This window comes from Bombina bombina, chromosome 3 (genome assembly GCF_027579735.1).
Source record: "Bombina bombina isolate aBomBom1 chromosome 3, aBomBom1.pri, whole genome shotgun sequence".
In the NCBI taxonomy this organism is placed as follows: domain Eukaryota; kingdom Metazoa; phylum Chordata; class Amphibia; order Anura; family Bombinatoridae; genus Bombina; species Bombina bombina.
This window is the reverse complement of record NC_069501.1, coordinates 308,862,086-308,886,720: the sequence shown is the minus strand read 5'-3', so window position 1 is coordinate 308,886,720 and position 24,635 is coordinate 308,862,086. Positions and strand designations below refer to the sequence as shown.

The 24,635-nt window shown below is 40.5% G+C and overlaps 1 protein-coding gene across 11 annotated transcripts in view; it reads left to right on the top strand.

Annotated features, from left to right (window-relative positions):
- Nucleotides 1-24,635, top strand: part of CDKL5 (cyclin dependent kinase like 5) — a 1,071,204-nt gene that overhangs the window by 953,149 nt on the left and 93,420 nt on the right. For all 11 annotated transcript variants that reach the window (XM_053706416.1, XM_053706410.1, XM_053706408.1 and 8 more), the window contains 2 exons: nt 19,584-19,679; nt 23,655-23,766. In XM_053706416.1, coding sequence (XP_053562391.1) covers nt 19,584-19,679; nt 23,655-23,766 — 208 coding nt within the window. The remainder of the gene's footprint in view (nt 1-19,583; nt 19,680-23,654; nt 23,767-24,635) is intronic.

Below are 24,635 nucleotides of genomic sequence, written 5' to 3'. Positions count from 1 at the left end.
GTACATGCACCACTCTAAAAGTCACATTAAGCCTCAAGCATTCCAACACAAACTCTCTCAGCAAGCGGATAACCGGGGGGGAATTGGCAGTCAAGTTATTAATTGAATATACCACCCCCATATTATCAGAATGGAAACACACCCGCTTGTCTCGAAGCTCAGAGGCCGAAACTTTCAAAGCCACCATCAAAGGGAAGAGTTCCAGAAACGTCAAGTTTTTTGTCAGACCCTTAGCTTCCCAATCCTCCGGCCAAGCCTCCGCACACCATTTTCCATTCAAGTAAGCACCAAAACCACAAGAACCAGCTGCATCCATGAACAGGCACAGACGTTCAACGGACCAACCCACCTCTTGAATCAACAACCGGCCATTGAAGTCCTTCAAAAAAAAAATGACCAAACTCACAGATCATCTTTCTACACTTTGGTCAGACGAATATGATGATGAGGTGCTGTTACCCCCACCGTTGCCAAAGACAATCTTCTACAGAAAACTTTATCAACTGGAATAATTCGGCATGCGAAATTGAGCTTACCCAACAAAGACTGCAGAAGCCTAAGCTTAATCTTCTCAGCAAACAAAGCCCCAAGAATACATTGATTCAAGTCCACGACTTTTTCCCACTGAAGACGGCATTCCATAGATACCGAATCTATCTCAATGCCCAAGAAACATATTGAAGTAACCGGACCTTTCCGACTTTTCCTCAGCTACCGGAATCCCAAAATCAGAAGCTACTAGGTCAAACGTAGTCAACAGCCTCTGGCAAACCTCCGAATCCTTTGGGCCCACAAACAAAAAATCGTCCAAGTAATGAACTAAAGACGACAGCCCAGATTGTTGTTTTACAACCCATTCAATGAACGTGCTAAACCTCTCAAAATAAGAGCAAGAAATCGAGCACCCCATAGGAAGACACAGATCAACAAAAAAGGCTCCATCAAATTTACAACCCAACAAGTGGTGACAACGAGGGTGAACCGGCAATAACCTGAATGCCGCCTCAATATCAACCTTAGCCAAAAGGGCCCCAGGAGCAGCAACCCTAACCAGATTCACCTCCTTGTCAAATGACGCATAGTTAACCGAAACTAAATCTGGATCAATGCCATCATTTACCGAAAAGCCCTTTGGGTATGAAAGGTGATGAATCAACCAAAACTGACCCTCTTAGGCACCACCCCTAAAGGAAAAATTCTCAAATTAGGAAAAGGAGGAGATACAAAGGGGCCCGCCATCCTTCCTAAGGTCACTTCCTTTTGCAATTTACCCCGAACCACATCAGGGAACTCCCTAGCTGACTTTAAATTCCCCACAAATTTCCCTCCCTTATGCTCCTTGAATGGAATCACAAACCCTGAACTAAAACCTGACAATAGCAGTTCTGCATCTTCCTCTTTCCCACACCTACTGGCATAAGCCTCTAACCATCCCACCATCCTTTCTAACTTCACTGGGGTCCGAGCTCGAAGGAGCAGTCTCCCCCTGTTTTGAAACATCTAGAGAACCCGTGACTGCCACCACACCTTGAGCACTCATGTTTGAATTTGCAGCTCGCTCCGAATCGGCACACCCCGTCATTGAATTGGAAACACAACCCTTTTCGCATAGCAACCGCGGACCCGGAACTGGGCATGGGGCCGGACGACCCGACCCCAGACCCACGAAAAGGCTGACCCCTCAAAGGTGTCATAATTTTGAGCCAAATGCCCATATCACGCTTCCAGATCTTCTCTATTACCTCTAACGTGAAATGGATCCCCAATGGCCATATGGAGCATAAACACGGCCGCCTCAACGCCTCTTCCGCCACCTTCAGAGAACTACCTGCCGCGGAGACACCCAAGACTGACGCGACCGAAACTGTCCCACTAACCGGCGTTACCGACCTGGCAGAAGCTACACTGGCCCCTGACACCCACGCCTTCTCTACCGTTTCCCCCCCTCTTGGAGCCTCCAAGCCAGATCCTTCCACCACAGCACCCCAGCCGACTCACCTGAAGACTGGGGGGCCGTCCTAGGACTCTCCCGACTAGTTGATCCAACACTGGGAACGATTTGGGTCGCTATGACATCCTCGCGCCTCCTTTCATCTTCGCCCGACCTGTGACTCACACTCGATTTCTTAGAAGGTGATAATCCTCTCTCCCTTCTTGCACTACCTTTAGATCTTTCCACCCTCGCCCAAGAAAGCAAACGGACTTCAACAGCCTTTCTTATAGGGGAACGTGATCTGCGTCGGCCATGACCCGACCCTGATCTTCTCCTTTGATGCCTACTGGGCACCGTGATATCTCCAGTACCTGGGGACTGCAAAGCACGGGAGGGTGTGAGTGCCTGACCCCCCTCTGTAACCCTACCCTCCTGAACCCCAACCCTATCTCTCTCACTACTAACCCTACTCTCACTCAACCTACTCCCCCTGAAACCCTAACCCCCCTTTGAGGAGAGATTAAACATAAAAGCTGCGCCAGGGCGGACACATCGCCTACCTGACCAGCCGTACTGGGTCCCGGTAAAGCAGGTTCCATATTCTCCTCCTCCTCAAAGTCACTGTCAGCCTCCAATTCCAGCAGCGGCTCCGTAACCTGGTCCCTTTGAGCTGTAGGGGCCTCTTCCCCTTCACTGGAAAGGCCGTGAGTCTCCAGGAAAATCTCTGCATAAAAAAATAAAGACGTTAAGCTCTCGTACCCACCGAAAAGTTAACCTAAACAACCCAATCCCTAACCCCCCCCCTCTCAAATGTCTAGCCAAGATAAATTAACCCCAAGATAAATAAAACACCGATTGAGCCAACTATAAACATACCTAGGACCAAAACATTTGTATTTATTTTTTTAAAACAGCAATATAACCCTGCACAATAACACACCCAGCTTGCATTGAAAATAACTGATCCACTTATTACTACTTTTTTTTTTTTTTTAACAATAAACTACAAAAGCCCAGGCAACCTAAAAGGAAAAATAAACAAACCCCTACTTCTGCATATATTGTTACCCTAATACCCATTATTTCATTCATTTCCCCTTTCTTATTTTATTTATTTATTTATTTTTATTTATTTTTTTTATTAAAGAAAATGCCCCGCCAAAAAACCTGATGAATAACAAAAAACTGCAACAATTACCAGACCCATACTTCGTCATTAACTCTTCCTATTTTATTTTTAATTTTTTTTAATAGTAGCCCCTTAGCAAAAAACACCCATTAGACTAAACGTAAAAAAAACCCTTTAACTCTAAAAAACCCTTTAACTCTAAAAACAAGCACAATAAATGCCCTAATAACTCTTTTCTTTTTTTTTTTTCTTTTTTTAACAAAGGCTTCCAAGCCGTAATAACCCAAACCACACATATGCCATTTCTACCGCCACACTTCCTCCCATATTTCCGTGCCCACCAGGCCACGCTCATACCCGTCACCGGCTCCACTGGCTCCTCTTCTCTCCCAGGGCCCGATCCGATATGCAGCCGGCGACGCCAAATTTTGCGCCGGTTTGGTATCACATATACGGTGTAACATAGAGGTTACGCTCGTATATTTCTGCCTTCGGCCGTAGTTTTTTGGCCCATAGACCGGTATAACAAACCCGCGCAGTTTGGTATCCAATATACAGTTTAAGGACTTACGTGGCGAAAATGGAGAAATCTTACTCCATTTTCACCTTGCCACAAATTGCAGGCGTAGTAAGCCTTACGCTGAGTATTAGATCCCCCGTAACTCCCTAAACAGGCTGCAAAATAAAACCTAACGCATGCGCAATGTCTATCTACCTGTCAACCGCAATCCCCCGCCGCAATCCCTAATAAGTGTTTAACCCCTAAACCGCCACTCCCGGACCCCGCCGCCAGCTACATTAAATGTCTAACCCCCTAATCTGACCCCCCTACCCCGCCACCACCTATTTTAACTACATTACCCCCTAATGTGAGCCCCCTACCCCGCCGCCACCTATATTAAAATTATTAACCCCTAATCTAATCCCCCTACCCCGCCGCCAGTTACATTAAAATATTAAGCCCCTAATTTGAGCCCCTACCCCGCTGCCAGCTACATTAAAATGTTAACCCCCTAATGTGAGCCCCTACCCCGCCGCCAGCTACATTAAAATGATAAGCCCCTAATACGATCCCCCTACACCGCCGCCACCTATTTTAAAATTATTAACCCCTAATCTAATCCCCCTACCCCGCTGCCACCTATATTAAAATGATTAACCCCTAATCTAATCCCCCTACACCGCCGCCACCTATATTAAAATGATTAACCCCTAATCTAACCCCCCTACACCGCCGCCACCACCTATATTAAATATATTAACCACTAAACCTAAGTCTAACCCTAACACCCTTTAACGTAATTATTATTAAAATAAATCTAAATAATATTAATATTACTAACTAAATTATTCCTATTTAAATCTAAATACTTACCTATAAAATAAACCCTAAGATAGCTACAATATAATTAATAATTACATTGTATCTATTTTAGGGTTTATATTTATTTTACAGGTAACTTGGTATTTATTTTAACTAGGTACAATAGCTATTAAATAGTTAATAACTATTTAATAGCTACCTAGTTAAAATAATTACCAAATTACCTGTAAATAAATCCTAACCTAAGTTACAAATACACCTACACTATCAATATATTAATTAAATAAACTACAATTATCTAAACTAAAATATAATTAAATACACTAAACTATATTACAAAAAAAACAAACACTAAATTACACAAAATAAAAAAAGATTACAAGAATTTTAAGCTAATTACACCTAATCTAAGCCCCCTAATAAAATAACAAAGCCCCCCAAAATAAAAAAAATGTCCCTACCCTAAACTAAATTACAAAAGTAATCAGCTCTATTACCAGCCCTTAAAAGGGCCTTTTGTGGGGCATTGCCCCAAAGTAATCAGCTCTTTTACCTGTAAAAAAAAAGAACAACCCCCCCCCATTACAATCCACCACCCACACACCCCTACTCTAAAACCCCCCCTTAAAAAAACCTAAGTCTAACCCCCAAGTGGTCCTTACCTGTCCTGAAGACCGGCGGAGAAGGTCCTGTTCCAGGCGGCGACCTCTTCTTCTTCCAGGAACCAGCCAGCGCGGAGCGGAGGAGTTGAAGACCGATGACCGCAGAGCTGAAGACCGTCCTCTCTGGAACTGAAAACCGGCGATGCAGAAATTCAAGGTACGCGATTAAAAATGGCGTCCCTTGAATTCCTATTGGCTGCTTTGAGCCTTCAAATTCAAATCAGCCAATCGGATGAGAGCTACTTTAATTCTATTGGCTGGTTTGAATAGCCAATAGAATAAGAGCTACTGTAATTCTATTGGCTATTCTAATCAGCCAATAGAATTAAAGTAGCTCTCGTCCGATTGGCTGATTTGAAGGCTCAAATCAGCCAATAGGAATTCAAGGGACGCCATTTTTAATTGCGTACTTTGAATTCCTATTTAGTGTACGGCGGCGATCATATAAAGAGGATCCTCCACGCTCCATGGCTCCGTGGTCTTCAGTTCCAGCGTCGCCGATCTTCAGTTCCTGCATCGCCAGTCTTCAGTTCCAGAGAGGACGGTCTTCAGCTCCGCGGTCATCGGTCTTCAACTCCTCCACTCCGCGCCGGCTGGTCCTGGAAGAAGAAGAGGTCGCCGCCTGGAAGAAGACTTCTCCGCCTGGAACAGGACCTTCTCCGCCGGTCTTCAGGACAGGTAAGGACCACTTGGGGGTTATACTTAGGTTTTTTTAAGGGGGGGATAGGGTGGGTTTTAGAGTAGGGGTGTGTGGGTGGTGGGTTGTAATGGGGGGGTGGTTGTTCTTTTTTTTTTACAGGTAAAAGAGCTGATTACTTTGGGGCAATGCCCCACAAAAGGCCCTTTTAAGGGCTGGTAATAGAGCTGATTACTTTTGCAGTTTAGTTTAGCGTAGGGACATTTTTTTATTTTGGGGGGCTTTGTTATTTTATTAGGGGGCTTAGATTAGGTGTAATTAGCTTAAAATTCTTGTAATCTTTTTTTATTGAGGTGAGACTTCTTGAGAAGGTTTAAAGGGACATTATACACTCATTTTCTCTTGTAAGATGTCGAGTCCACGGATTCATCCATACTTGTGGGATATTCTCCTTCCCTACAGGAAGTGGCAGAGAGAGTACCCACAGCAGAGCTGTCTACATAGCTCCTCCCTTAGCTCCACCCCCAGTCATTCTCTCTGCCTGCTTAACTGCTAGGAAGGGCAAAGAGGAGTGTGGTGACAAAAAAAAAAAAAAAAAGTTTGTTATTTTAAATGATACCGGTGTGTACTATTTACTCTCTGGCAGAAAAGGGGAGGGAAAGGTAAGCTGTATTCAGTAAAAGAGGAATCCAAGCTTGCATAAAGGGCTCATTAGTTACTGGTGACACTAATAGGAAAAAACGTTTTGGTTTAATTACAAATAAAACGTTTTTTGAGGGACTTTAAGGGGTCTTTGTGGCTTGTTTAAGGGTTATTAACCCACATGGCTAGTTTAAGAAACACTCTGTGGTGTTTTTTAGGCCCCATAACTTCGAGTGAGGTGGGAGGGGCCTATTTTCAGTTGCACAGTTTATTTTCCTCAGAAGCATCCAGCTACTTCTCCAGAGATTCCTGCTGTATTTGAGTGCTGTAAAGAAGTTTTTTCCCCCACAAATCGTTCCTAAAGGGCAGGTAGGCGCCTCAGCAGAGCTGTGGCAAGGTGCTGAACGTTATTTTACCAGTTTTGAAGTTTTTAATTGTCTTTATGATTGCTACTGTAAAAATTTAGTTTTGTTTACTGCTTTTTTACACTGTTTTGCAGAGTTTGTGCACCTTTTTTTCTCTTAAAGGCACAGTACCGTTTTTGTTTAAAGTGTTATTTACTTTGATTAAAGTGTTTTCTAAGCTTGCTTGTTACATTACTAGCCTGTTTAACATGTCTGACACCAAGGAGAATCCTTGTTCTATGTGTTTAGAAGCCATTGTGGAACCCCCTCTTAGAATGTGTCCCACTTGCACTGATATGTCTATAAATTATAAAGAGCATATTTTAGCACTTAAAAATATTGCAATAGATGATTCTCAGTTAGAAGGAAATGAGGGTTTAGCATCTAGGTCTCCCCAAGTGTCACAACCAGTAACGCCCGCACAAGTGACGCCAAGTACCTCTAGTGCGTCTAATTCATTTACTTTACAAGACATGGCCACAGTTATGAATAAAACCCTCACAGAGGTTTTCTCTAAACTGCCTGGTTTACAAGGAAAGCGTGTCAGCTCTGGGTTAAGAACAAATGCTGAGCCGTCTGACGCTTTAGTAGACGTATCCGATATACCCTCACAATGTTCTGAAGTAGGGGTAAGGGATTTGTTATCTGAGGGAGAGATTTCTGATTCAGGAAAGACGCTCCCTCAGTCAGATTCTGATATGACGGCCTTTAAATTTAAGCTTGAACACCTCCGCTTATTGCTCAAGGAGGTATTAGCTACTCTAGACGATTGTGACCCTATAGTGGTCCCAGAGAAATTGTGTAAAATGGACAGATACTTAGAGGTTTCTGTTTACACTGATGTTTTTCCAGTCCCTAAGAGGATTGTGACTATTGTTACTAAGGAGTGGGATAGACCAGGTATTCCGTTTGCTCCCCCTCTTGTTTTTAAGAAAATGTTTCCCATATCTGACACCATACAGGACTCGTGGCAGACTGTTCTTAAGGTGGAGGGAGCTATTTCTACTATTGCTAAGCGTACAACTATACCTATCGAAGACAGTTGTGCTTTCAAAGATCCTATGGATAAAAAATTAGAGGGTCTCCTAAAGAAAATATTTGTTCATCAAGGTTTTCTTCTCCAACCTATTGCATGCATTGTTCCTGTAACTACTGCAGCTGCTTTCTGGTTTGAGGCTCTTTAAGAGGCTCTCCAGGTGGAGACTCCATTAGAGGATATTATGGATAGAATTAAGGCCCTTAAGTTGGCTAATTCTTTCATTACAGATGCCGCTTTCCAAATGGCTAAATTAGCGGCAAAGAATTTAGGTTTTGCCATTTTAGCACGCAGGGTCCTGGTCTGCTGATGTGCCATCAAAATCTAAATTGTTGAACATCCCTTTCAAAGGAAAGACCCTATTCAGGCCTGCACTGAAAGAAATTATTTCAGACATCACTGGAGGGAAAGGCCATGCCCTCCCTCAGGATAAAACAAATAAGATGAGGACCAAACAAAATAATTTTCGTTCCTTTCGGAACTTCAAGGGTGGTCCCGCTTCAGCTTCCCCTGCAGCAAAGCAAGAGGGGAATTCTGTCCAATCCAAGTCAGTCTGGAGACCTAACCAGGCTTGGAACAAAGGTAAACAGCCTGCTGCTGCCTCTAAGACAGCATGAAGGGGTAGCCCTCGATCCGGGACCGGATCTAGTAGGGGGCAGACTCTCTCTCTTTGCTCAGGCTTGGGCAAGAGATGTTCACGATTCCTGGGCTTTAGAAAGTGTGTCCCAAGGATATCTTCTGGACTTCAAAGTCTCCCCCCCAAGGGGGAGATTTCACATTTCTCAATTGTCTGCAAACCAGACAAAGAGAGAGGCATTCTTATGCTGTGTAGAAGACCTACATACCATGGGAGTGATTCGCCCAGTTCCAAGAGCGGAACAAGGGCTAGGTTTTTACTCCAACCTGTTTGTGGTTCCCAAAAAAGAGGGAACTTTCAGACCAATCTTGGATCTCAAAATTCTAAACAAATTCCTCAGAGTACCATCTTTCAAGATGGAGACTATTCGGACTATTCTTCCTCTGATCCAGGAGGGTCAATATATGACTACCGTGGACTTAAAGGATGCGTATCTACACATCCCTATTCACAGAGATCATCATCAATTCCTCAGATTCGCCTTTCTGGACAGGCATTACCAGTTTGTGGCCCTTCCCTTCGGGTTGGCCACGGCTCCCAGAATTTTCACAAAGGTGCTAGGGTCCCTTTTGGTGGTTCTAAGGTATAGCAGTGGCGCCTTATCTAGACGACATCTTAATTCAGGCGTCGACTTTCCAGCTAGCCAAGTCTCACACGGACATCGTGTTGGCTTTTCTGAGATCTCACGGGTGGAAGGTGAACATAAAAAAGAGTTCTCTCGTCCCTCTCACAAGAGTTTCCTTCCTAGGGACTCTGATAGACTCGGTAGAAATGAAAATATTTCTGACGGAGGTCAGAAAATCAAAACTTTTAATCACTTGCCGAGCTCTTCATTCCATTTTTCGGCCATCAGTGGCTCAGTGTATGGAGGTAATCGGACTTATGGTAGCGGCAATGGACATAGTTCCTTATGCCCGCCTACACCTCAGACCACTGCAACTATGCATGCTCAAACAGTGGAATGGGGATTATGCAGATTTATCTCCTCAACTGCATCTGGACCAAGAGACCAGAGATTCTCTTCTCTGGTGGTTGTCTCAGGACCACCTGTCTCAGGGAATATGTTTCCGCAGGCCAGAGTGGCTCATAGTAACAACAGATGCCAGCCTGCTAGGCTGGGGTGCAGTCTGGAAATCCCTGAAAGCACAGGGCTTATGGTCTCATGAGGAATCTCTCCTCCCGATAAACATTCTAGTACTGAGAGCGATATTCAATGCGCTTCAGGCATGGCCTCAGCTAGCTGCGGCCAAATTCATCAGATTTCAGTCGGACAACATCACGACTGTAGCCTATATCAATCATCAAGGAGGAACACGGAGTTCTCTAGCGATGATGGAGGTAACCAAAATTATCCGATGGGCAGAGGATCACTCTTGCCATCTCTCAGGAATCCATATCCCAGGGGTAGAGAACTGGGAGGCGGATTTCCTAAGTCGTCAGACTTTTCATCCGGGGGAGTGGGAGCTCCATCCGGAGGTATTTGCCCAGCTGACTCAGCTATGGGGCACACCAGATTAGGATCTGATGGCGTCCCAACAGAACGCCAAACTTCCGCGTTACGGGTCCAGGTCCCAGGCGGTACTAATAGATGCTCTAGCAGTGCCCTGGTCCTTCAATCTGGCTTATGTATTTCCACTGTTTCCTCTCCTCCCACGTCTGGTTGCCAGAATCAAGCAGGAGAGCTTCGGTGATTCTGATAGCGCCTGCGTGGCCACGCAGGACTTGGTATGCAGACCTGGTGGACATGTCATCTGTTCCACCATGGACTCTGCCAATGAGGCAGGACCTTCTAATCCAAGGTCCGTTCAAGCATCCAAATCTAATTTCTCTGCGTCTGACTGCTTGGAGATTGAACGCCTGATTCTATCAAAGCGTGGTTTCTCTGAATCGGTCATTGATACCCTGATTCAGGCTAGAAAGCCTGTCACCAGGAAAATCTATCATAAGATTTGGCGCAAATATCTTTGTTGGTGTGAATCCAAGGGTTACTCATGGAGTAAGATTAGGATTCCTAGAATTTTGTCTTTTCTCCAAGAAGGATTGGAGAAGGGATTATCAGCTAGTTCCTTTAAGGGACAAATATCTGCTTTGTCTATTCTTTTACACAAACGTCTGGCAGATGTCCCAAACGTTCAAGCGTTTAGTCAGGCCTTGGTCAAGATTAAGCCTGTATTTAAACCTGTTGCTCCGCCATGGAGCCTAAACTTGGTTCTTAAAGTTCTTCAAGGGGTTCCGTTTGATCCTATGCATTCCATAGATATTAAGCTTCTATCTTGGAAAGTTTTGTTTTTAGTAGCTATCTCTTCGGCTCGAAGAGTTTCTGAGTTATCTGCTTTACAGTGTGACTCACCTTATCTTATTTTCCATGCAGATAAGGTGGTTTTACGTACCAAACCTGGATTCCTTCCTAAGGTTGTTTCTAATAGGAATAACAATCAGGAAATTGTTGTTCCTTCGCTGTGTCCTAATCCTTCTTCAAAGAAGGAACGTCTGTTGCACAATCTTGATGTGGTTCGTGCTTTAAAGTTCTACTTAGAAGCAACCAAATATTTCCGTCAAACATCTTCATTGTTTGTTGTCTATTCTGGTAAGCGGAGAGGTCAAAGGGCTACGGCTATCTCTCTTTCTTTTTGGCTGCAAAGCATCATCCGTATGGCTTATGAGACTGCTGGCCAGCAGCCTCCTGAAAGAATTACTGCTCATTCTACTAGAGCAGTGGCTTCCACATGAGCTTTTAAAAATGAGGCTTCTGTTGAACCGATTTGTAAGGCGGCAACTTGGTCTTCGCTTCATACTTTTTCCAAATTTTACAAATTCGATTCTTTTGCTTCTTCGGAGGCTATTTTTGGGAGAAAGGTTCTACAAGAAGTGGTGCCTTCCGTTTAAGGAACCTGTCTTGTCCCTCCCTTCATCCGTGTCCTAAAGCTTTGGTATTGGTATCCCACAAGTATGGATGAATCCGTGGACTCGATACATCTTACAAGAGAAAACAGAATTTATGCTTACCTGATAAATTTCTTTATCTTGTGATGTATCGAGTCCACGGCCCGCCCTGTCTATTTAAGACAGGTAGTATATTTTTATTTAAAAAACTTCAGTCACCATTGCACCCTATAGTTTCTCCTTTTTCTTCCTAGCCTTCGGTCGAATGACTGGGGGGTGGAGCTAAGGGAGGAGCTATGTAGACAGCTCTGCTGTGGGTGCTCTCTCTGCCACTTCCTGTAGGGAAGGACAATATCCAACAAGTATGGATGAATCTGTGGACTCGATACATCACAAGAGAAAGACATTTATCAGGTAAGCATAAATTCTGTTTTTTCTTTGCATAAATGTTTTGTAGATGAACTATTTATATAGCCCATAAAGTTTTTTTGTTTTTTTTTTTAAATGTATAGTTTTGCTTATTTTTAAATAACATTGCTCTGATTTTCAGACTCCTTACCAAGCCCCTAAGTTTTATGTGAATACCGTCAGCTACCTTCTCCAGCTTGCTCCTGTTTGGGTAAAGGATCTTTTCATATGCAAAAGAAGGGGGAGGGGGGGTCTTATTTCCCACTTGCAGTGGGCTTTCCGGCTGCCTTTTCAACAGAGCTAAACTGACAGCTTCTAAGTAAGTTTTTAAACAGTTTTATACTGGATTTTTATATCAGTATCAGTGCATCTTATTTTTTATAGTAGTGTCTATTACATGCAGTTATATGAAAATGAGTGTATACTGTCCCTTTAAAGTAAAACAGGAATTTGTAAACAGCTTGCTGCAAATGGTCTTAAAGAAGACCAGACGAAACTTTGGTCCAGAGCATTGGATAGTGTATAAACTGTAAACCAAAAGCATAAATGGGCTGGAAGACTTGATAGCGTCAGATCACCAACAAAATACCAAGCACTGTGAAAACGGATAGGCAGGGTTTTATAGGGAGCACAGAGTAAAATGTAGCAATGTCTTAAAGGTACAGGAGGAATATGACAATATCGAACTGGTCCAGTGTTCAGAGGACATCTATGTACCAGTACTAATGTGTTTCAACTTTGAGTGTGAAATAATCAATTTACTGGAAAGTGTAACTCAAGTTTTAAAGAGCATCATAAACTGGTTATAGATTGTATTAGTCATTCCTTTCTTTGCAGAATAGTTACTTAAAGGCACATTATAGTCGAAAAATGACATGATCTACCCTGTAAGAGCTTGTAATATAAGACTAGAACTCAACCCAACACAGTAGAACTACCACTTGGGAACCACAGTGCACTTCTGGTCCTGAGTAGAAGTTGATGCTGATTCAATCCTTAGTAGTATTTGTACATCGGAGTCATTAGAGCATGTCATTTTTTTACTATAATGGCTCTTTAAATAGATGCCTTTCTCTGTGAGCTAGGCAGCACCCACTCCTCTACAATAAGAAATCATCATGTGCCATGACTCTACTGTAGCATATGACTTTACTGTATGTCTCTACTAATTAATACACTTTTGAACATAGAATAAGGTATAAATCTCAAGCAGGAGTCTGTAGACTTGAGTCTGCATCTGATACTTTGGGTTGGTTCGGAGTCTGAAAATCAGCACAATGTTATTAAAAATAAACAAAACTATACATTTTTGCAAAAACACTCCCTGGTGGGCTATATAAATAGATAATCTACAATACATTTATGCAAAGAAAAATCTAGTGTACAATTCTTTCACCACCCCCATGCCCTCACCACCCTGCCATTTTCGGAATTCACCAGGTGAATTATTTTGGCTGCGCGTGCAACTGACGGCAAAAGACGTGTTACAAACGCGATTATAGTATAGATATATTTATGTATATATTTATGTGTTCCATCTACTGCATTGATATATGTCCTTGTTCTCCTCCAGACACATAACACAAATACTGTGAGGGGTGCTCATCTATATATCCTCTTCTGCACAAACATGACTTTTCTTCTATTTACCCACAGTGAATTGGCTCGTGTCCATGCTAGCTTCCATATTCAGGGCGCTTACTCGTCTCACAGAGCCCCTATGCACATGCGCTGCCCAATTATGTTTAGGCCTGTCTCCACACATTGTGGGCCAGCTCAGCTTCCAGTAAGACAACATTAAAAAGTTAGCTCCCCTCTTTGCTATCCAGGTCACTTACTAACCCTGCTTTCTGAGCTACAATAGATGTTTTGAGTTGGATTTATTGTAGGAACCTGGTGCATCCTTTCACTTTCATACTATATTAGACATATGAGATGTGCATATTTCCTAGGTTGTTTTCTTTCATAAAGGTGGTGAGAGTTCATAAGCCATTACTCCTGGGAATTATACATCTGGCCAGTAGGATGAGGCAAAGATTCCAAAAACTCTTAAGACCCCTTAAAAACCCTCCCACCTCACTGGTAAACCAGTCATATCTTTGCCTTTTGCAGGAGGAAGGTGAAGAATGGAGATGCTCCAAGTGTTCTAATGTGAGATTGGTCCTCAGACCGATTTGAGGACTATTTTTCCGTCAGAGAGCTACTGTTTAGACAGAGGGAAGCTCATGGAGTATTGAATAGTGGCACAATTACACCCAGTGGCAGTTAGTCAGAGGCCTGCAACAGGTGTCACGGGATGCTTGTTAGGTAAGTATGTAGTTAATATTTATGTAGGCACTCACCTTTAGGCTAATTAGTAGCTACACTTAGTGTTGTACATCATAGCCAGAGGACTATTGTGACAGGCGTTATTTATTTATGTATGGGAGTTTGGGCTGCAGGAACCTTTTTTCACCTTATGTTTTATTTTATTTTTTTAGTACGTTATTTAGGTTTTCATTTGTGTTATTTTTGTTTAGTGTGCATCGGGTTTGTTGGTGCTTCTTTTTTTAATTAGTGTGTGTCAGCTTGATTGCACACCCCGCATTTTTAATGTACACCAGCTTATTTTTGCGCACATCATACATATCTTTTCCTTTTTGATGTTTTTGCATTTCTGAAGTGGCTTTTGGTAGGAAAGTAGTTTAAGAAATAAGTTCTGGACATTAGAAGAGGGACTTGGTATTTTATATATATATATATATATATATATATATATATATAAATTGTTTTGTCCCACCCTCATTACCCAGGAGTAATGGCTTGTGGACTCTCACCATCTTTATGAAAGAAAATATAATTTTTGCTTACCTGATAAATTAATTTATTTCATGGTGATGAGAGTCCACGAGACCCGCCCATTTTTTGTTTTAATTATGTTTTTTCTGGTGGCAGTTTAAGTTTTTTTTTCTCTTATAATTTCCTACCGTTCCTTCTTGCTTGGCTGTACGTCAGACTTGTTTACCACTGAGGTGGGAGGGTTTTTAAGCGCCATTAGAGTTCTGGGAATCTTTACCTCCTTCTAGAGGCCAGGAGTATAACTCCCATGAGTAATGGCTTATAAACTGGGCCGGACTGGGAAATCAGACCGGCTCAGGAAATTTCTATAGACCGGCCTCTCCAGCCCCACTCACCCCTCTGGCCCGGCTCAGCCTCGCCCACCCCCCTCCGGCCCAGCCAACTACACCCCCTGGCAACGCAGTAGCCGATCCCCCTCCCCAACCGCTAACAGTGGTGCTACACTGCTACTAACCTACTTGAACTCTGTGTGCTCGTGCTCCCAGTGTGCCAGCTCCTCTTTCCTTGTCATGATATCCCCAGCCCCCCCCCCCCTCCCTGCAGTGCTATTAGAGCGGAGCGGCCACCTCACTATGCAAACTCAAATAGCACTGCAGGAAGGGGGTGGCGAGGGATAGGAGCTAGAGGCTACATGGGCCGGCACACTTGGAGCACAAGCACACTGAGGTCAAGCAGGTTAGTAGCCTCTGTGTGCTCTCCCTCATCTGTTCACTATCTGGCAATAGCCAATCTGGCCCAGCTCGTGCACTCTCACCACCATGAAAGAAATTAATTTATCAAATAAGCATAAATTATATTTTTTTCTCTTAAATGTTTGGTTTATAAATTTAAAATGTGTATTATTATTATTATTATTAACAACAATAATAATATCATCAATTTGTAGAATGCTGCTAAATTCTGAAGTGCACAATGACTTTGATATATGGTAAAAAATAGTTACATTAAAGAGACTAAACAAAACAAATACAAGAGCTTACCTTCTAGAGGTTCATCCCATTTGCAAGCAAAACCTATATGAATAGAAAGTGGTTGTGTAAGGAAGGTTTGTGTTTACATGATTCTAAAGTACAAGCATGTGTTTAGTATGTGAGACACTTTGTACTTGCAGTTTAGGTGCCATGGTTAGGAAACATATACAGAACTTCACGTTAATGCATTGCTATCAAAATCAATCACTTTACAATGTAAAGATATGATCCATTTGCATACAGAGTACCTAGGCACAAAATATAAACATTGTGCCAGCCTGTTCCTATTTGCTGCATCACATTTAAATGTGATAGCCCTTTTGCTGGCTATCACATTTTCCTGTTTGCTGTTGCACTTTCAGAGATGCTTTTCTTTTTGTTTTCCTTATCAGGTCACTCGTCTGTAGAGAAAATGCAAATGTAATTTTATATTGTGGTAAACTATGCTGCAGTAAAATGGCATCTATTATCTGACACTGCTGTGTATAATTTGTATTCCTCTGGATTCGGATGATAATGGTACATTAGCCTACTTTCTCATAATCATACACTTTTGTATCTTATGTTTATTTTGTTCACTGCATTGTAATTTTTCTACATACTTTCATACATGAATTGACATTGAGGATTGTTACAATCAGTTAGATTTTGCCCCAATCTGCAGTATTAAGGTTTTAATTTACTATGAAATTCCAATCTATCAGAAATATTGTCGCTTGAATTACATGAGGCAGCCACATTCATACATTAAACATAGAAAAACTAGGAGCCTTCTCCAACCACAACACTCTGCTTCACACCAGAGGGTGACTAGCCAGTATTGTAGCAGTAAGATATCTACACAACAAATATACTTTGAGCCATAGTGAGCCTCACAACACCTGCAGCTTACGAACTGTTAGCAACGTTCCATACAAACTATAACCCCATACCGCCCATACAACCTATAAAGCCTCCTGATTTTGCAGTAAACCCTCATTTCAGAGACCTATGAGGTACTATAATAAACATAAATGCTGGAAGTATCTAGCACGTATATAGTATACTAGACTGTGCAGGAATCCTTTTACTAGGCTGTTCAGTAAAACAAGCTCAAAGACTGTTCAAACTCATACATTATACCTTACTAGAATTTGAGACTTGCAAGTTCTGGAGAATTAGACACCTATAAATCAATGAGAGAGATACTTTATTGATGAAGCTGCACTGCTCTAGGGCTCATCTTGATACTTGGAGCAACCATCTGCCTGTGCACGTGGAAAATAGCAGGGAGATTCAGACCGGCTAACTGAAGCTTTACTGCCTGTAATAACGACTACTGTTGTCTACCCAAACTATGGAATCTGCGGCATACATCATTAGGGTGATCAACAGTCTCCTAGATGATTGCCAAGCAGTATTTGAACACACGCTCAAAACGACATTTCCAATCTATGGAAACAGATTCTGAAGGGCATGATACCTACTCACATACCTCCATAGCTATTTGTGGAATTGGTGACGCTTCGGGGCCCCTGCGTCCATCACCCACTCTATATGATATATCGAGAGGTATAGAAACTAACCCTATGAACACAGCAAATCACATTGATAGGTTGGCCGTCACATCTACAACGTACAAGGCAGGGAAACAACCTACCCTGCTTCCTACCCATAGAACTATGGAGAATATAGCTTATGTTGATCAAGTAGAGATCCAACTTAGGGACCAGAGACACCTTTGGCTACTGATAAAGCCATCTTCCTGGAGACATTTCCGGTGGCACTGTGTGATCTGATAGCGGGCTGGAACAGATTTCCCTCTGATCTCTCATATAGACTAGACAAGAAGATGGAACTTTCTTTGGCATATCTCTCTCTGCACTTGGCTTGGAGATCTGGTATAGCTTGAGGGCAGCTGAGAGACAATAACTGTAATCGTAAATGATCTGGGATCGGTTGAGATTTTGCCTAAAGTACCATCACTGTCTAAGGTCTACATATTTGGCATAATTATACTGAATTGTTTGATAATACCCTTTTAATGTTTAGTGCTAGATACTATGATGGACTTGCACCGGAACTCTAACCTAGCACAGAACCCTACTTCTAAGGACAATTCATGTAAATGTCTTTTGGAGATCCAGTTCTAGCCTACTAGACATATTAATATACTGTAACTAACCCCAGGACTGAGGCCCTAATATATTCTTCTATACAGTGGGCATATTCTTGCTAAATTATGGGAAGTATCACTGCGCTAACTTGTCGCATAGTAGTTATTAAACTCTACCATCAGAGTACATCAATCTATGATCCCCTTAATTATATCAAGGTAGGCAATATTTAACAGTCCGCCTAATATTACCAGGATACAGAGGTGGATGTCCCTATTTTTGTTTCTATCTTCTATTCATTTCATAGGCATTGACAAGGAACATAGCTCCCTGATCTTGTTTAGGAAAATAGTCATCAGCTAGGATGTTACTTAGAATTAAAAAGTGTTTGAAACTGGAGTTAATTCATATCACATCCCAATAGTACATATCTATGTTCGATAAACTATGCTCCGATCTTTAGCCTATAAGTATATTTTAATTCCTATAGTACTATTTTGTTAATCTTATCCCCTCCTAGATACGGCTTACTAGGTAAGCATCGGAAAATGCATCCTATGGAAATCCCATTTCTCTTTAATTGTCCCCCATAAATCCCTACCAGTTCTAGATAACATGTTAGGCGTCCATGAGAGGCCCGGTTTACTATTTAGGGATAATACTCCATTTACTGTTTAAATATAGTTGAAGGGGATGTGCAACTTTATATATTGTTTAAAAAATTATAAAATGAGGTACTGCATTGTATGTTTAAAATTCCCCATACAGACTACCCCATCTTGTGACAGCCCTATATCCTTGGATATTACATATTTCTACAATAACTCGTTAGGATTGTCATATCTTGCAATATTTATGCTGTTTATGCATAGTATCTGGATATTCTGTGACACAATAAGTTTGACAATTGTAACGTATTGATTGTCTGTATTTCTTACATTCCTCAATAAAAATTATATAAAAAAAAAAAACAACATACAAATACTTTAAGTAAAAGGCTTTTCACAAGTGTTTCTGCAGGAAAAACACACACAGACAACACAAGAAACATGTTTATTGATTTATTTTAATGCTCAGGGCCAGCTATATGGGACCAAGGGACACAGATTGCATTTGACAGGGAGCAGATTATATGCAAACAACAGTTCAATAATAAAATGCTCTTGACACATTAGAGCGTTTTCTTTTTTCATTTTTATGATCATTTAACTGTTTTATATGATTTTGCATAAGTAGAACTATTGCTTATATAGCTGCAGTAACTAAAGACATATACATCACTTACAGTAGAGTTTTTAGTTCATCATTCTTTACATGACATGTTTGATGCATTAAAGATAATAATAATACTTATTTACTATAAAAGTGAAGCTTGGCCTTTCAAAATTATGAAAGTTTATGCCTCAGATATATAATGTAAATTGTGCATAAAATAATAGCTTTCACTGAATGTAAAATGTAAAGGAAGTGCACTGTATTTATTCTGGCATTCTTTAATCCCTAGCACTAGGTGTTGATCTTGGAGCATTCTACACTTCTGATCAGCTTGATTGACAGGCAAGCACATGCATAGTATGCACTCACTAATCAGAAACTTAGCATGCTCTGAGATCGGCACCAAGAGTTAAAAAAAATTATACTGGAATCTGCTATTCAGCCCCATGTTACCCAGATCTGTTTACGTTTGCCTAAAGCTACATTAACTCCATTAGCTGTGAGCTGCAACACCCCAAGTTGTTCCCATACCCTTGCTGAGAACCGCAGTGTAGTGAAACTAAATATGGTTCACAGAGTCCTGCACAAGATATAATCCTAAAATGATTGCTCAAAAAAAAAACATATGTTATGTGTGCCATTGTACTGTTTGTTTGTGTTCTACTTCAGCTTTTGCTCCAGTAAGTAATGTTGTATATGTAAAGCTTTACTCCTGTTGTCTTGTGCTTTTGAATCTCTGTGAAATATTTCTTTATTTGCTGTTACCAGGGTGACCAGGTTCCATCAGAGGTGATCCACTCCAGACCATTAGCTAAAGACCCCAACAGAGATGCTCCAACATTTCACTTGCGACAAAAATCTGAGGTCTGAATTACTTAGAGTAATAGTTATACATAATTACGTTATTACTGAAATAATGAACATGTTAAGAATATTGCCTCCCTATAACTTTGTCGTTGAGTCCTTTTAAAGGAACATTAAACTACTTGAAACAACTGCAATCCCAGGATTATTACTACATTAGTAGAAGAGACCTATAATAAGGATCACCTATAGAGGGCGCACTACCATCCTATGACTGTATGGACATAAGTAAATGTGGATAATAATATAATAAAATACATCAAAAAGTCCAATATATGATATATAATAAAAGTTCACCAATCTGGTTAGAAAATCTTGAAACAAAACAAAATGGTACCACATAGTAAATTCACCAATTGATGTAGCAATGTAAGAAAGTGCTAAATGTACAGGATGGAATTCCCAGCATCCAGCTAGCCGATCTCCGGTCTCAGGAAAGGCAGTATCTACAAGGTGAGCGCACACCAAAACAACCACATGGTAAAATAAATTAACTTAAAGATCAAGCAACACGTCAGCCTACAGTTCTGGCTCTTTCATTAGACAAATAATCTATAGATCACACCATATTACTACTCACCATGCTATTGTTTTTCCGTTCATACCTGCAGCTCCCTTTAAAGTGCTGGTCAGTAGAGTTCTGCATCTTTACATTAGGCGCTGCCATGCTGGACTATTTTTGTACCCTGTGACAGAAGCACCACACATTCACATATTGTTGACATTGTTGTCTTCTTGATAGCTGTATTAAACAGTATTGCGGGTACTGTATGCTTTTGCAGTGGCTTTAGTGCTCTGTTATTACTCAGGTTTTTTTATATTTGTTATGTAACTTTTAAACTGTGAAAAAAACTGCATTTAAAGTAAACCTATGGCTTTATATTGTGCACGTTAACCCAACATGCAAGGTACAGCTGTCAAAAAGCCAGTAAAATCCCAGTGAAAACGCACTGCCTATATTACAGGATGCTGCAATATACAAATGCAGAGCTTTACCAGTTGGCTTCTGTAATGGATTATAAAACTAAAACAGCCTTGAAGAGAGCTGCAGTAACTGGCATAAAAAGAATAGCTCAGTGACTAGTAACCCTGCTACTATAGTTGTACCCAGCAGTTTAATGTCCCTTTAATCTTGAAGGGACAGTCAACTCTTAAATGTTTTATTGTTTAAAAAGATAGATAATCCCTTTATTACCCATTCCCCAGTTTTGCATAACCACCACAGTTATATAAATACACTTTTTACCTCAGTGATTACCTTTTATTTAAGACTCTTCTGACAGCCCCCTGATCACATGGCTATTTATTATCTATTGACTTGCATTTTAGCCAATTAGTGCGGTGTCAGACATAACTCCACAGGAGAGAGCACAATGTTATCTATATGGTCCACATGGATTAGTAGTCTCTTGATGTGAAAAGCTAATAAAAAAAACGTGATAAGAGGCTGTCTGTAGTGGCTTAGAAACAGGCAGACATTTAGAGGTTTAAATATTATATAAAGTATATTAATATAACAATGTTGGTTGTGCAAAGTTGGGGATTGGGTAGTAAAGGAGTTATTTATCTTTTTAAACAATAACAATTTTGGTTTTGACTGTCCCTTTAAGGACTGACAACACTTGGAAGCGTTTACCGTACATTTTATTTTATTTCCCTCTATTAAACCAATTAATTCCCTCTATTGACATTCATTCTCCCATTCAAATGATTCTGGGGAACCAATGTTACCACTAACACATGGGCTGTGCCATTTTGAATATCACATTACAGTGAAGTCTATGAGAATTAACATTGAACTGTTATTATTTGTATCTTGTATTCAATATTCAAATGTTACATTCAATACAATTAACACTCTTTTGCAAATAAACAAATGTTGAATGTTTGGGCAAACAGTAAAAATGAATTTAGCACAAATAAATGCACATTCTTCTGTCCTCAAGGAGAACAAACCTTAATCTGTGTACAATTAATGTCCAGAAGACACCTGTTGTAGGTATTTCAATATATAAGCTTTTTGCTGTAAAGAGCCCACAGTAATGCACATTGCTCTTCTGATTTCCTTTGCATGTTCTAGTACGTTTGCTTACTGTGGAACATACCATGTATGTCCTTACTGTCTATTGATTTGTCTACCTCATATGAAGCAGCAATTCTGCTCTGGCAATTTCTGTGAAGCGGGTCTGATATTCAGCACAAATGTTTTCATTCAGACTGATCTAATTTTAGCTGTGAACATTCCATAGAAACATAAGGAACAAGCCAGTCTTTTTGCTAAGGTAACTGGAACTTCAAATCTTACATCAATAAATAAAACATAACTGTTTTATTAATAAGGTCTTATGCCAAATTATCAAAATTGCATAATTAGAAAGCAACAGTGTGAAATTAAGTAGGGAATATTAATAGATAATGTTGTTCATCATAATTAGATTTGTTAATTGTGGTATATGTAAAAAAAAAAAAAAAACACACACGCTGGCCGAATAAATCAAATTCTAAAATTAATTCCTGTTCTGTGCAGAAGGGACGTGCTCTACCTAGTAAATACTAAGGCAACCCACCAAAGAGAATTCTGTATTATAATAGCTGGATTACATTTACAAAAAATCTTCTAAATACAGGTAGCCCTAAGTTTACGCCGGGGTTAGGTTCCAGAAGGAATGGTTGTAAATCGAAACCGTTGTAAATTGAAACCCAGTTTATAATGTAAGTCAATGGGAAGTGAGGGAGATAGGTTCCAGGCCCCTCTCAAAATTGTCATAAGTAACACCTAATACATTATTTTTAAAGCTTTGAAATGAAGACTTTAAATGCTAAACAGCATTATAAACCTAATAAAATAATTACACAACGCAGAATATATAATTAAACTAAGTTAAATGAACAAAAACATTTGCTAAACAGCATTATAAACCTAATAAAATAATCACACAACACAGACTTCACTTGCATTTCTCTGCAAACAGTTCTTTCTATCCATTCCAATCTGGACTGATTTATAGACGGGAAGATCTTGTTCCTTTGAAATCTGCTCGATAGCTCAGGTCTGGGTAAACTGATTAATTTCAGCTTGCTTGACTTTGCTGCAACACAAGTGGACAGCTCCACCTACTGGCTATTTTAATAAATGCACTGCTTCTCAATGCTTTTCAATAGGAGTCACATGACTGGAAAAAAAGGTTGTTATTCTGAAACGGTGTAAATTGAACCGTTCTAAAACGAGGGCCACCTGTATACAATTAGGACTCATTGGTAGAAAAAAATATATAATTAATATATTTCATTTAAAACCTTGTATGAGGAATTTCTACTTGTTAAAAGCAATATTGGTAGTTGTTGTTACAGACATACAGTCTTTTTGTATGTGAAAACATTACAAATATAACTGAATTTGATTACGCAGTATATATGAAGTATATATGAAGCACACAGGCTACTGGTACTTTTGTCTAATGTAACTTCATTATTGAGAGTGTTCCACAATTACATTCTCTTTGTGAAATGATGTGCTAATAAAATAGAAAAGTGTTCCCTGTTTAGCTGTAGCTGAAGTGAGAGATCAGAACACACTCAGAATGTTTTCTGCTTTGAGTTATTGCATTTTGGTAATTTATTTCCAGGTAGCATCTTACTTGCAGACAGATTAGATAGTAATACAATTGTGTTTATGTAACTGAGAAGAAAACATAAATAATTATATTTCTCAGACCTGTTCACACGAAACAGTGAAAACAGTATGAGACCTTAGTATGCCTATAGACATTTTACTGATTTTAATTTGTGTCTATTAATACTTTTTAGAAAAATCATAAGTATAGTTAGGAGGTTCTTAAAGTGAATTGTGTCAACTTTCATATGGTTTTATTGAAATGAAAGGTATACTAGGATTGCAGAAATTAGGCTTTATCTGTTAGTATGTTAATGAACATGGAGATGTTTTTTTTAATGTATTTATTATTTTATCTTTAGGGTGGGCCATATCACGATACCCACCCTGATGATGGAATTTCCTCTAAAGAAAATCGTCATACATCAATATACACTGACACTGTACCTCGAAGAGTTGGCAGTTTCTACAGAGGTAGGAATAAACTTTACCAGTGTTTTTTTTTTCTGGGTATAAACGTTTAAATAGATTTGTTAAATGACTTGAAGATTGTATGTGCTGTAAGGTTATACTGAATAGTTTTTTCTTTCATAAAGGTGGAGAGAGTCCATGAGCCATTACTTCTGGGAATTCCACTCCTGGCCACTAGGAGGAGGCAAAGATTCCCAAAACTCCAAGAGCCCTTAAAAACCCTCCCACCTCACTGATAAATCAGTCTTATCTTTGACTTCACAGGAGGAAGGGGAAAAATGGAGGTGCTCCAGATGTTCTTCTGTGAGAGGGGTCCTCAGACAAATTTGAGGCCCATTTTCACCTACTATTTGGAGAGAGGGAAGTTTATGGAGTATTGGGTAGTGGCACAATTACACACAGTGATCGTTAGTCACAGGCCTGCCACTGGTGTCGCAGCAACCCATCTACTGGAAGCAGTTTTGTTCTGCAGATGGTATGTCCAGTAGTGTGGGTGCTTATTAGGTAAGTATGTAGTTAACATTTATGTAGGCACTCACGTAGCCTATAGGTTATTAGTAGATACACTTAGTCTTGTACATCATAGCTAGGGGACTATAGTGACATTATTTATTATGTTATGTAGGGGATTTTGGGCTGCAGGAACCTTATATTTTGTTTAATTCACCCAATGTTTTTAGAGCGGGTTAATTAGGTTTTCATGCACGATATTCTTAAGTAGTGCACGTCGGCCTTGTTGGTGTGTCTTGTTTATTTTGTGCGTGTCGGCTTTGCGCGTGCATCCATATAGCACTAACGGTTTCAGATGCTCCCACGTAGGCTTGCTTGCACGCCTCACATGTCTAACGCACGTTGTTTTTTTGTTTGCGCAT